A 14,187-nucleotide genomic window follows, 5' to 3' on the forward strand; every position below is an offset into this window, starting at 1 on the left:
GGGCACAGGTCTTTGAAAAGGGATGTTAGATAAAAGTCCTTTGAATTAGGTTTGGCTGTTAACCAAATGTAGAATGCATCTCCATGAGGATCAAGGGAGCGATCTCCACAGTGGCTGGAGTCATGCCTGGCTTAAAGGAAGGTGGGTCTAATTGGCTTTCACCAATCAGGCAATCTGCCATCTTAACCATCCCTTCCCCACACCACCAATGCAAAGTGGCAACAGTGTGTACCATCTACAAAATACACATCAGCATCACTCCAAGGCTGTAGAATCCACAGCAGCTTCAAACCTGAGATCCCTACCATTTATAATATCAAGGGCAGCAGTCATAGGGAAATACCACCACCTGCAAGTGCCCTTCCCAGCCACTCACCATATCACCATCTCTTCAATGTCACTGGGCCGAAATCCTGAACCTCCCATCCTAACGCTGGGTGGGCCTACATCTGAGATGGGTTCAAGAAGATGGACTCACTGAAACCTTATCAAGGACAACTATAGATGTACCTTGAGTGAGCTGCTCAAATCCTGAGAACGGATTCTTAAGAAAGGGAGCAATTTAAAGAGTACGGCCATAAATTTCAGATACAACAGCTGCAAGTTGTTAACTTCTGGTCAAGTTTAATTTGCAGCAAAAACCCGGGGAACATCCTGCAGGAGTAGTTACAAGTAGTAGATAATAGGGCTCGGTTATTTTAGAACACCATGAGGATACTGCAGGAGTGGAGGGTGTTAAACACAAAGAGTACTTTATCTGATGCATTGACCTAATGGTCTGCAAGTGTGTAAGCTTGTGTCAATCACTTGAGAAAATAGCTGTGTCCGGCCTGCATCCTGCACAAGAGAAAAAAAATTACTTTCTTGTGTTAAACAATTAGTCCACTTTTCAAATTTGATGTTTATCCCCATTCTGTCCTGTATGCCTAGCTGACAGTATCCTAATTATTGTAGGTGTGAGATTACATACATTTAAAATGTTTCGGTAACATTGGAGTTGATGACAAATGGAACAAGTCTGAATGCATATTGCTCAGCGTACAGGTTAAACATTGTCATCGTATACACCACAACAGTCCCTTAGTTCAGGTATTTTCCACAGAGGAAACAGAAACACAGAAAAGCGGACGTAGGCCATTCAGCCCTTCGAACCTGCTCCACCATTCATTATGATCACGGCTGATTATCAAACTCAGTAGCCTTTTCCCATTTTCCCCTATATCTTGTGACCCTTTTAGTCCCAAGTGCTCTATCTGACCCCTCCTTGAAATCATGCAATGTTTGGGCATTATCTGCTTTCATTGGTAGCCAATTCCACAGGCCCACTATTCTCTGGGTGAAGAGGTTTCTCCTCTGTCCTACATGGTACATCCTGTAGGCTTTAGACAGTGACTCCTCGTTCTGGACTCCCTGATATTGGAAACATCTTTCCTGCATTTAGCCAATCTGGTCCTGTTAGAATTTTATAGGTTTCAATGAGACCACACACACACAGACACAGACACAGATACAGACACACACACACCTAATGGATCCATTCTGTCATCCCTGCCATCAGTTTTGTCAACCTTCACCACACTCCCTCTTTGGCCAGAAACATTCTTCTGCAGAGAAAGATGCCAAACCTCCACACAATATTCCAGGTGTCATTGAGGTTCTGTAAATCACAGCAAGGCATCCCTACTCCTGTAAAGTCTGATCTGCTGCACAGTATCCATGGGGAAATAGTTGACTTAACGCCATGTAATTGAAGAAGCTGGTAGAGATTTGGCTCCATGAACAGCACCTTGAGCTGGTGGAGAGCTGTGGATGATTGGGAGCTCCTTGCTTCTGGTTGGGCCGTCTGTGGCGGCAAGGTTTGGGGCAAGGTGCCAGATGGTCCACAGGTCCTCAATGGTTGAACAGGTGAAGGGTAAGAGACCGTCTCGGCAGTTATGAAGGTGGAAAAAGTTTGCTGCGACAAGGTGGTCCCAGTCATTGTGGCTTAACACCTCCCTGAAGTCTGACGTCCAACCCATCAGAGTGGGGAGAATGCTCCAGGGACCTCTTGTGAGACAGAATCACGCTGGCTTCTTCCAGGCCCCTGTGGAGATGGAGATTGATGACGGGGTAAGGGCTGTGAAGTCTGGGAATACTGAATGAAGGATCTGCACACTGGTGACAGATGTACTGTATTCAAGTCATTGGATCCCTCTGTTGGGAAAGGAGTGTCTTTGGAAGTAGCATTGGTCACTAAGCAGTCCTCTTCAGGATATCCGCTACTCACCCAAAATGGGGAAGGACTTAGAATCATAGAGCCATACAACATGGAAACAGATCCTTTGGTCCAACTCGTCCATGCTGACCAAGTTTCCCAAAATAACTAATATTACTTACCTGCGTTTTGCCAATGATCTAAATCTTTCCTATTCTTGTACCTGTCCAAATACCTTTTAAATATTGTAACTGTACCTGCATGTACCACTTCCTCTGGCAGTCCATTCCACACGAGCCACACTCTATCTGAAAAAGTTGCCCCTCAGGCCCCTTTTAAATCCTTCTCCTGTCACCTTAATAATATGCTTCCTAGTCTTGAACCCCCTCAAGGTGCCCTAGAAACAGGCTGTCCCACTCACCAGGCTTGCTGCATTACCATCCTTACAAATAAAGTTGTTCTGGTCACTGATGCAGGCTTATGTTGTGCATATAAGGCTTGGTATGAACAATGTGTTCGGTAATGGGCTCAGTGATACAGTGCCCATTCTGGTGAACCAGCAAAGCGCAGGTTTGAGATTTCAAGGCCAGTCAGTTTGGATATTTGGATTCAATGAAGGTGGTCATTATTGGTTAGACCTAGGATGAAACAACTACAAAAGCAGCCAGATACAATCTGTTATTATAACGCCTTTAGCGTAAAGGGACGTCCTGAAATGGCATAATTAAATCAAATCTGACAGTGAGCCAGGAAAGGAGATATTAGAACAAGCAACAAAAAGCTTGCTGTAACAAATTGAGTTTAAGGAGCATCCTAACCAGTGATGTGAACTGTCTTGGGTGAATTTTCCAGAGCTTAGGTTAAGAAAGCTTTAGGAACAAACTGTCAACTACTTTTAAGCTTTTAGCATTTTTTTTTGGGTGGGTGCATTCTGTGTCCAGTCTTTTGCTTGTTTTCTGAGTCAGTGTGAATAAAGAAGTGGCCTGCTCCAGAAAAAGTGAGAATAGCAGCTAACATGACTGGTGAAGCCTCAGCAAGAAATATTCTCAATCAATCAACAGGACAAATTAACACAAACTCTTGAACCTCTTGGGGAAAGCAAGAGAAGCCAGTTGAGTAAAAGATGCTAAGAGAGAAAAAGATGAATTTGAAAAGAACACATCTGAAGATGTTAAACCTGACCAAACCATTTTCTAAAAGCTATTTTCACAAGAGAAAACTGTTGAAGATGATTTGAGAAGCTTAGAGGATGTCAACAGAACTAGAATCAAGGATAAATGTAGTAGGTTTCCTTCAAATATTCACTTAACATATCCTTCATTAAGTCAGATAATCTATTTAGCTTTAATAACAGCCCATTAATGAGGTGCCGGTCCAGATAAGGGGGCTTAAAATGAACAAATCCTTCAAGATGAATGAAGATTTAAGATCGGATTTACAAAGTTCTGATGATCACTGTGGGCTATTTACAAAATGTTGAGGGGTCTCTCCTAGATCAGTGCTTACATTTAAACAAAGGTCATAAAAAGAAACAGACACGAGCAACTGCCGTCATCAATATCAGATGAAATAATAGAATTAATTTTCAGGTGAAAACTTGAGGAATCTCTATTGAAAGTGTCATTGTAAATAGAAATTAACAAAGATTCAGATATTCTCAATGAACTCCGAGATGTGTTTTTGAGCGAGCGGATTATAGAAACCCTGATGATGTGTGAGATCTAGACTTCCAATACTTTTGTGTTATTTTGCTTGGAGTATTGGAGACTGGAGGTGAACACCAGCTAAAAAGTCTACTGAAGGGAATGAGGTTGTGACAACTGGGATATGCCAGCAACCCAAGTGGATGTTTCTAATTTAAATGTTGTTAAGCTTCACAGATGGGTATGGTCAAGTTAATTTGGCAGATGAGAACAGACAAATGATCAAGAGTTGAGGGCTCAGCACCACTACCTTGTTTAGCACGGTTTCAGATGGTCAAAAAATGCTGGTCCTCCCAGCAGTATCTGCATCTCATCAATGGGTAAAAAATAAAAACCTGGTGAGTAACATGGGTAAAACTGGTAAATAAAATTCAATACCAAATGTAAGAATTTACATATGGGAACAATAAATGGATAGGGTTTACATAGTCTCCTGTACTGGGGGTCTTGTGGTGCAGTGTTAGTGGCTCTACATTTGGACTGCAAGGCCTGGGTTCAAGTCCCACCCTGATCCAGAGGTGTATCATAATGCCCACCCTGGAAAGTCTCACAAACGGCAAATGACCAGGTATTCTGAGGTGTTCATAGACCTCTAGTTGCTGCTGAGCTGTAACCAACAAATTAAACAGGTTTTGAATTACATTGTGAAATGATTGCAATGCAAGTCAAAAGATGTTATGTTAAAATTATACAATTTGGATCACCTATCGTAAGGACGTCCCAGGAGTTAGAATTGGGGTCCTTGCTTTTCTTGATATATCTTAATTATGTGGATCTTGGTGTTTACAGGTGGTATTTAACTTGGAATTGTTGTAATCTGTGAGGAAGACAATATGAAACTCCATAAAGTCATTAACATGTTGGTGGAGAGGGTGGACAGGCAACGGAAGAGGTTCAATGCAGAGAAGTGTGAGATGATGTACATTGATTGGGAGAACATGGAAGGTCAACAGAAAGAAGATGGTACAATTCTAAAAGGAGTGCAGGAGTAGACAGGAACTTGGGTGAACAAATGAACAGGTCATTGAAAGTGACAGGACAGGAGGAGACGACACTTAAAATAACCAATGTTCTCAGTTTCTAAAGAGGAATAGTGTACAAGAGCAAGGAATTGATGTTGAACTGGTACAAGACACTTGTTAGACCTCAGCTGGAGTATTACGTAGAAGGTAAAGTTGCCATAGTCCTGCCAGACCATTGGGCTGCTCTGTCATTAGCAAGATAACTGGTGGTGATTTAACCTGAAGGTCACCACGCCTCTGGTGAAGGGAGAGGTTGAGGAGAGTCCTTCAAGGTAGTCTCAGCCAGTGTGGGAATTGAACCCTTACTCTTGCTATCACTCTGCATCACAAACTAGCCATCCAGCCAATTGAGCTAAACCTTCAGGGCAACTGTAATGCTGAGGAACAGAGCTTTTCCACCATCAAAGGCAGAGACTTTAAGCAGATTATTAAGAGGTGTCCAGGATGAAAGAGAGAAAATATTTCAAATTGTATATTATTGCATCCTGAGAACATCTCCAAAATGTTTTACATCAGATGAGTTACTCTGTATTGCAGTCATTGTTTTTTATGTAGGCAATGGGGCAACCAAATTATTATGGCTAGTTCTCTTTAACAACATGTCATTAATAGTGTTGTTTTTGGAAGTGCTGGCTGTGGGAAGAATGTTGGCCAGTGCACTAGATATCTTCAAATAATGCAAATATCTGAACATTCCACCTGTGCTTAGGTTACCTTATCCAGCGAGTTGTGCTTTAACTTGAATTAGTTGTCCAGATTAACCTTTTCCTATTTTGCACAATGTCACCCTCCCCTTCCAGCCTTTTGTCTGGCCGGATTGATGCCATTTTGTTTTTGTGAAAACCTGTTCAGTTGAATAAAGAGCCCTGACATTGTTGTTATTATTTCCTCCCCAAACACTTAATCTCTAGTGAATTTCATTTGCCATTATTCCGCACTTGTAAATCTCATCTAAGTCATTTGGGGAAAGCAGGGGCAAATCATTAGTCTTAAATGGGCCAGATGAGATGAGGAGAAATTTCTTGTCTCAGAGTGGTGAACCAGTGGAATTCACTACCACAGAAGGCAAGTAAGGCCAAAACATTGAATGGTTTTTAAGAAGGAGATAGCCCTAAGAACTATGTCTAAAGGGTATGGGGTAAAAGCAAGAACCAGGCGCTGCATTGGATGATCACCCATCATTATTGTGAATAGTGGAGTAGGCTCAAAGTACTCCTGTTTCTAGTTTCCAAATTTCGGATAAATTGCGCTATGTACCGCTATGACTACTTTTCTCACTGTCTGCTTGTTTATCATATAATTAATTACATGACAAATCATGACAAGAAATGTAAAAAAAACAGGAAGAGTTACCACTAGTCAGCATCAACAACAACTCAAATTCATATAGCCTCTTTGTCATGGAAGGAACTAAAGGTGCTGCGCTCTGCAATCTGTGACTCTGTGCCAAATATTATTTACGAAGAGGCATTAGAGTGGATGACTCAAAACTTGGTTTTAAGAGTTAACATTTGAGGTGCAGCTTTAAAAGAGGGAAGGAAGTTTGGGGTTTTCAGGAAGGAATGCAGAGCATGCTTGAGTAGCCGAAGGCACGGCTACCAATGCTGGACCAATGGAAATTGAGGCTGCTCAAGACCAGAATTGGAAGAGCATGTGTCTCGAAGGATCAGAAGAGGTTAAAGAGATGAGAAAGCATGAGGTCGTGGAGGTGTTTGGAAGACCAGAATAAGAAGCTTAAAATACACCCAATGATTACCAAAGAACCAAGTGGATGAATGCAGTGTGGTGTAAATTCGGTTATGGGCAGCAGAGGTTTGGATGATCTCAATGTATGGAGGAAAGAGGATTGTCTGAATAAAGCTTGATTGAGATATTATAGTGAAAGATAATTACAAGTGTTTGATATAGTGCAGAGCTGTAATTGGGAGTTAGCAAGTTTCAAATTAATAACCGTGAGGTATTGTCTATAATTGGCTTACATCTAAAAAAAAGCTTTGATTTTTATCATTAGATTTAAGAGTCACTCAAGTGTTTACCACTTTTAAATCTATTTATAAAAGGCAAATTAAATTCTAAAGATGACCTTGATTAAATGGAGGAAAGCCTTAATCTGTATAATTGGTGTAGACAGATTGATAATATCTTAAATATAAGCAGAAATTGCTGGAGAAACTCAGCAGGTCTGGCAGCATCTGTGGAGACAAAGCAGAGTTAACATTTCTATTTATAATTATATTCCACTTCCTGTAGTTTAGTTATCCTGCAGTTTTTCTCTTTGCGTCTTTAGTCATTTTTCCTGACCTTTCTGTCCTAACATTATCCTCTTGTCTCTCTAAACGTGGCTCCTGTTACTTTTCCCCTCTTCATTTTTGTCTCCCAACTGTGTACCCTTTTGCTCTAACTTCTTCCTCTTTTTCTTTTCTCTCTCTCTCTCTCTCTCTCTCTCTCTCTTTCTAGCTCTTCACTGTCCCATCTGCTTGCTTTATCTTTTACATCCAGCCTCTCAATTTTCCCTTTGTGCAGTCTCACCCTGCTGAATTTCTCTTGTTTCTCTTCCCCCCCACATTTCCCAATTGCACACCCTCACTGCATCTCTTTATGCCAGTCTCTCTCCCTCTCTCTCTCTCGGGGTGAAAAGGTACACTGTATCATTGTCTCCCCACTTCTCTTTCCTTGATGATTGCTATTCCTATTCGTCCTCCCCTGGGGATAAATCTCTGATGTGATAATTCTTCCTCCCTCACTTTCCAAATTGGAGAGCTGTCTGGAAAGTACAATGAGTTTAAAGAGAACGTCTGTGGGTTAATGACCTTAAATTCACCAGGCGCGCATTGCAGCTTTAAGCAAACATTCGATAACTGGCCAGATGGAGCTTGATTTTTTTAGCTTTGCACGGCTGAACACTGCTTGATATCATCTTTCATTCCAATCAGTACTTTCTTGGAGCTTCTCAAAGTTCCTTTTGTAGCTGAATTCTCAAGTAGATCAAATCTTTTGATAGCTCTTCTTTTTTCGAATTTCAAATTTTTTTAACCTTAATTTTATAATTTTATCTGCCTGCATATCTTATATTTCTCCCTATCTTCTTATACATCTCTCTTTTTCAACTTCTTGTTTTAGTGTCCCTTTCCCCATCCCCTCTCTCACTTACGTTTCTCAATATCTCTTTCAATCTTTCTTAATTCCTATCTCTGCCTTCCTGTCTCTCCAATGTTTTGCTAATCCCCTATCTCAAGCCACTGTCATGATCTCCCAACCCTGCTCTTGCCCTGCACATGCGTGTACACACACACGCACATACACCACACATGCAGGCACATATGGTGGGCGGCACGGTGGCACAGGTGGGCGGCACGGTGGCACAGGTGGGCGGCACGGTGGCACAGGTGGGCGGCACGGTGGCACAGTGGTTAGCACTGCTGCCTCACAGCGCCTGAGACCCGGGTTCAATTCCCGCCTCAGGCGACTCTGTGTGGAGTTTGCACGTTCTCCCCGTGTCTGCGTGGGTTTCCTCCGGGTGCTCCGGTTTCCTCCCACAGTCCAAAAGATGTGCACGGCCAGGTGAATTTGGCCATGCTAAATTGCCCGTAGTGTTAGGTAAAGGGTAAATGTAGGGGTATGGGTGGGGTTCGCTTCGGCGGGTCGGTGTGGACTTGTTGGGCCGAAGGGCCTGTTTCTACACTGTAATGTAATCTAATATGCGCATACATGCACATATGTACATATGCACATGCCTGCACAGACATGCACGCACATACCCTCTCACCCATGTACATGTACACACAACATAACTGTTAAGTTAAAGACATGGATAATAACATTCTGGGATTAATGGATGTGAGCAACAAGGGAAAGGGCAGGAATTTCACTTTAGATTTTCTCATTTTAAGCGTATCAGGTTTCAATTTTTCTGTCATCATAACCGTCACTGTCATAGAGCATGTGGTGGGGTCAGAATCAATTATAGATTTCAGAGTAAATTGGATATTACCTGAAGAGCATGAAGGGATGAACAGAATTGCTCTTCATAGAGTTGTTACAGCATGATGGTCTGAATGATTTCCATTTGTGCCTGTGTGTCCTTCTGCAGAAGCAGTTCACACAGTGTCACTCTACTGTCTATTCTCTGTACTTTTGCATGGTTTCCTTTCTGGGAACAATCCAATTTCTTTTTGAGTGCTTTTGATTGACCCTGTCACCACTACACTTTCAGTCATTGCAGACCCTTTCTGGGAGGTTGTAGTGCTGTAATAATGTCATTGAATGAGTCGTCCACAGTCTGCAGGTTCACATTCTGGGAGTGTGGTTCAAATCCCACCATGGGAGATGGTGAAGTTTCAATTCAATGTTTTTAGAAATGTTATGAAATGCCTCTTGGTGTTACGTACACACGTCGACAATAGCCTCATTGATTTTATCAAGAATGATTTTTCCTGAACAGAATTGTGCTGGTTACCCTACAATTACCCACATTTTTCCAAGATACGCTTAATTTTGTCTTGAGTAATTATCTCTAAAAGTTTCTCTGCCACTACATTTAAACTGTCTGACCTTGAATTTGTTGGTCTTATCATTATTATGCCTTTTTTTTTGAACAAGGGTGTAATGTTTTATAACTCACTGGGTGTCTGGCACCAATCCTGATTCTAAGCAAGCTGAGAAAATTATGAACTGTGAATTTGCGATTTCTAGACTAACTTCCCTCAGTTTCCATGGATGCAACTCATCCAGTCCTGGTGTGTTAATCAACTTTTTAAATACAGGCAACATATCCGATACTTCCTCGTTATCAATTTTAAACCTTCCAAGAGTTTGAGCTATCTCCTGTTTCACTGTGATCTGGACAGTAGCTTTGTTCTTGTTGAAAACTGATGTAAAGTATTCATTTCACACTGTAGGCTTGCCCCTTGCTTCAATATGTAATTCCCTGTTTTGTCCCTTAATTGAGATCTCTTTTATGTTAGCTGCTAGTTGCTTCTCATACTCTCTCTTTGCTTCTCTTACTTGCGCTTTCAATTCCCCTTTGAGCCTCTATAGTTAGCCTGATTCTCAATTACATTACCCACCTGACATCAACTACAAGCACATTTTCCCTGCTTCCTCTTAGTCTCTATCTTTTTCGTTGTCTTCAGAGGTGTTTGTAGTGCAGAACAATGCAGCACCTCCATTGGACTGTCTCGTGGATTTTCTGCTTCTGTCTCAAGAGTAGGGCTCGACGCCATGTTTTTTTTGACCTCAGATGCATGTGTCGCTGAATAACACTGATGGCACCTAGCTCCTAAAAACACTAGAGAGATTTTTGCTAAAATAAATAAATTGGTATAAGCCGTGATACTGTAGCTTTAAGATTAAATTCCACACCCTCCCTTCCCGTGCCACAATAACCCTGGTAATCAAATCACCGTGTGAATAAGCCTGGAATGGCTGCTGACCAAATCTTTTAACATTTGTAAACTATTAGCACAAAAGCCAAATTAAAAAAAAATGAAAGGCCTTTCCTCTGCTTCACTAAGATTTAAGCTGGTGAAATTTAATTTTGTTCAAGCTCCAAGCTGAGACAGAGAATTTTGTTCTTTTTATTGTTTAATCAAGGTGGGGGGTGGATGGAGGGGCAGGGGGGGGGGGGGTTCCCTGTTTGGTTGTGCAATGCTATAGTCCAGGCATTAATGTAGATCCTGCAATACATAGCTCAGCAACAGCACAGCATTTTCTTTGCTGAATGAAGGTTATAAGACGCGAGGGTGGTGAGGAATGAAACACCTTTCCATTCTGACACTGTTGTGTGGAAGGGGGAGGTCAGCTGCAATGCGAAGTTCTGTCGGCCCCTCCAGCATGCCTCAACTCCCAAGGGGAGATGTAATTGAAGCGCTTACGATGATTAAAGGCAGCGGTGGGGTAGATAGAGAAAAACAATTTCCTTTAGTGGAGGGATTGTTGAGGGAGAGTGGTGGTGAGGGAGCTGCCAAAGAGAGGCACCTCGTTTAAAATTAGTCAATGTGGGTAACAGCAAATATACCACACACACTCACTCACTCACACTCACTCTCTCTCACACACATAGGAATCTAGACTTCCCCCTGCAGCACGCTTCTGAGAATGTTAGAAACTGAGATGAGCTTTTTATTTTTGAAAAATAAAACAGAACATGCGTCAGATTTGACTCGCGACATTGTTTTTCTCTCTTGCTGCACGGATGCTGCCAGACCTGCTGAGGCTTTCTAGCATCATGTGTCTTGCATTTCAATATCTTTTGCTTTTCACAAAATAAAAGAGAAATTGCTGGAAAAGCTCAGCAGATCTGGCAGGCATCTGTGGAGAGGAATCAGAGTTAACGTTTCGGGTCCAGTGACCCTTCCTCCATTCTGCTGAGCTTTTCCCACAATTTCTGCTTTTCTTTCTGATTTCCAGCATCCCCAGTTCTTTCGTTTTTATTTTGCTTTTAAGAGTTTGATTTTTTTATTGTTGCTAGGTGAGTTTAACTGTATGGTCCAGTATTCCTAACTTAATACTCGAGTCCAACACTGCAACATTATTGAGATTTGCAAGTCCCATGATTTGTAAGCCCATCTTTTACAAAATGATCGTGATCCAGTTGACAAGGTTAAACAGGTAGAAAGCTTTAGTGAACTGGCCTGTGTCAGGCATAAATCTTCTTTTAAAATAGTAAGTCTGGAATTAGTGACATTGAACTCTTCACTTCTCACTTTGTCAATATTGTGGCCAGTCTGAATGCCAGGATATTTCCCTTTAATGCTCCATACCTTTTATGAGTTGAAAGCTGAGTGGAAGTTCTGTCCTGAGGAGACCTGTAAACGATTGAATGCGACGGCTTGAGTGTATGTAAATCTGCTGAAAATGCAGCGAAACATGTCCGGGCCTATCATGGGGACGTTGTCAGATAATGTCAAGGGTTGAGTAAATGGTAGATATTAAAATGACACGAGAAGCAAGGAGGAAATGTTTAGGGAGGGAATTCTACCTGAAAACCTAACTTCCAACATGGGAATGTAGGAAATAGGAGCAGCAGTAGATCAAATGGCCCCTTGATCCTGCTCTCTCATTCCATACGGTAAGCTTAGAGATCAAGTCCATTTCTACAAATCCTGGGATTCTCTGGGGGTGCAAAACTCAGCCTTGAGTTTATTCAGTGATGGTGCATCCACCGGGATAGAGCAATCCTAAAGATTCATAACGCTTTGAGTGAAGAAGTTTTCCTCATCTCCGCCCCAGCACTTCAGGTGGCCATGAGAAGCACCACATAAATGCAAGTGTTTCCCGTCTGCCTAACTCAAGTGACACCATCGGGGAATAATTACTGTCTGTAGAATGGCGGCTGCATTTACTCCACTGAGGTAGCTGTTCTTCAAAATAACTCCGAGCCTGTGAAGATCTGGGAGGTGAAAGCCTCTTGGTTTTCATGAATCCGGTATTAGCTAGGATTCGATTGCTGACGATGTCTTCACCTTGTCTTTTCCCCCCCCCCAGAGCATCAGTGGCAGCTGCCCCCCACCGCGATACTTGTACAACCCATCGAGCTTTGCGTTTCGCCCGCTGAGCACCTTGGCCCCCGTGAGTCCAATGGCTCCAGTTGAAGAACCACCATGTGCCTACTGAAGGATGTGCTGACCCTTTTCTGCAGAGAGCTGCCTGGGAGGCGAGTTGTGACAGAGGAGCAGGACTGGGACTCCCCAGCGGGCACTGCCAGGCTTGTGCCTGCCTGTTGGAGCAGTCCGTAAGAACTGATTATTTTTGACAGATTAATGTGATCAAAAGTATGAAACTTTATTGCTAGGACGGGCTTTGTAACATTCCTAGGTCTGTGCTGGAGCTATTAAAGAACAGTGGATGATGGACATTGAAATTTCTACCCTTGTATAAATAGTTATATTAAATAAAGGAACACCTTTGTATATATTTATGTCTGTGTACTCAACTGGCTGCTTCAGCGGATCAACACAGAAACGTAGGAAAGAGGAGTAGGCCAACTGACCCTTCGAGCCTGCTCCACTTTTCAATATAATCATGGCTGATCCTCCAACTCCCTATCCTAATCCCACCTTCTCCCCATATCCTTTGATCCCTTTAGCTCTAAGAACTATATCTAAATCTATGGAAGCATTCAGCATTTTTTTGTGGCTGAGAATTTCACAGGCTCACCACTCTCTGGGTGAAGAACTTTCTCCTCATCTCAGTCCAAAATGGCCTACCCAGGGTCCTTAGACTATGACCTCTGGATCTGGACTGGCCGTCACCTGGAACATCTTTCCTGTGTTTATCCTGGCTAGTTCTGTTAGAATTATATCTGCTTTATTGAGACTCTTTCTCCCCCTCCCCATTATTCCAAACTCCAATGAATATAGTCATAACCGATTCAGTCTGTCTTTATACACCAGTCCTGCCATCATGAGAATGAATCTGGTAAATTTTCATTGCACTCCCTTGCCAGAACATCCTTCCTCAGGAAAGGAGACTAAAACTGCACACGATCCTCTAGCTGTGTTCTCACCTGTACAAGTGCAGCAAGACATCCCTGCTCTTGTACTGAATCCTCTTACTATGAAGGCCACCATTCTACCTGCCTTCTTCATTGCCTGTTGCACCTACACACTTACTTGTCAGTGGTGTACAGGGACACCCATGTCTCGTTACACCCCTTTTCCCAAACTATCGCCATTCACATAATAATCTGCCTTCACAACATGGGTGCTGGGGAAAAAATAAGCACTACCGCAATAGAAGGAAAAAAAAAAGAAAAAAATATAAACAGGAGTGTCAGAGGGTCGTTTCACTCTGAAAGCTGGCTCTGAGGGAGCTGGATTAGTAGGAAAAAATAATCTGCCTCCCTGTTTTTCCTACCAAAATGTAGATTATCTCACTATTATCCACATTATACTTCACCTGCCATGCATTTGCCCACTCACCCAAATTTTCCAAGTCACATTGTATCCATGACACAGTTCACACTCCCACCCAGCTTTGCATCATCTGAAGATTGAGATGTTTAGTTCTCTCATCTAAATCATTAATATATAGGGTTGCTGTTACCAAGATAATGGTGCTAAATAGGGATGATTCTTGCATTTAACTTTCTCCCCACAGCAGTGGTGGTTGATTACTCCCTAGCTGGCCCTCAGTTTGATATGGTTATAGGGTAAGCATCATCCTCCAGACCTGATGTCTGGCTGCCAACATTTTTGCAGAGGTGGGAGTGTCAGGAAGGTGAGATCTGTTCTCTTACCCCTCCCCACCTCCCATCCCCACGTATACT

General features: G+C 42.4%; 1 protein-coding gene across 1 annotated transcript in view; it reads left to right on the forward strand.

The window, feature by feature from the left end:
• Window positions 1-12,831, forward strand: part of si:dkey-16j16.4 — a 101,301-nt gene extending 88,470 nt beyond the window's left edge. The window contains exon 5 of the mRNA XM_043687238.1: window positions 12,405-12,831. Within this exon, the coding sequence (XP_043543173.1) occupies window positions 12,405-12,533 (129 nt within the window). The 3' untranslated portion in view covers window positions 12,534-12,831. The remainder of the gene's footprint in view (window positions 1-12,404) is intronic.
• The last annotated feature ends 1,356 nt before the right edge of the window (window positions 12,832-14,187 follow it).

This window comes from Chiloscyllium plagiosum, chromosome 3, assembly GCF_004010195.1.
Source record: "Chiloscyllium plagiosum isolate BGI_BamShark_2017 chromosome 3, ASM401019v2, whole genome shotgun sequence".
NCBI classification, from domain to species: Eukaryota; Metazoa; Chordata; class Chondrichthyes; order Orectolobiformes; family Hemiscylliidae; genus Chiloscyllium; species Chiloscyllium plagiosum.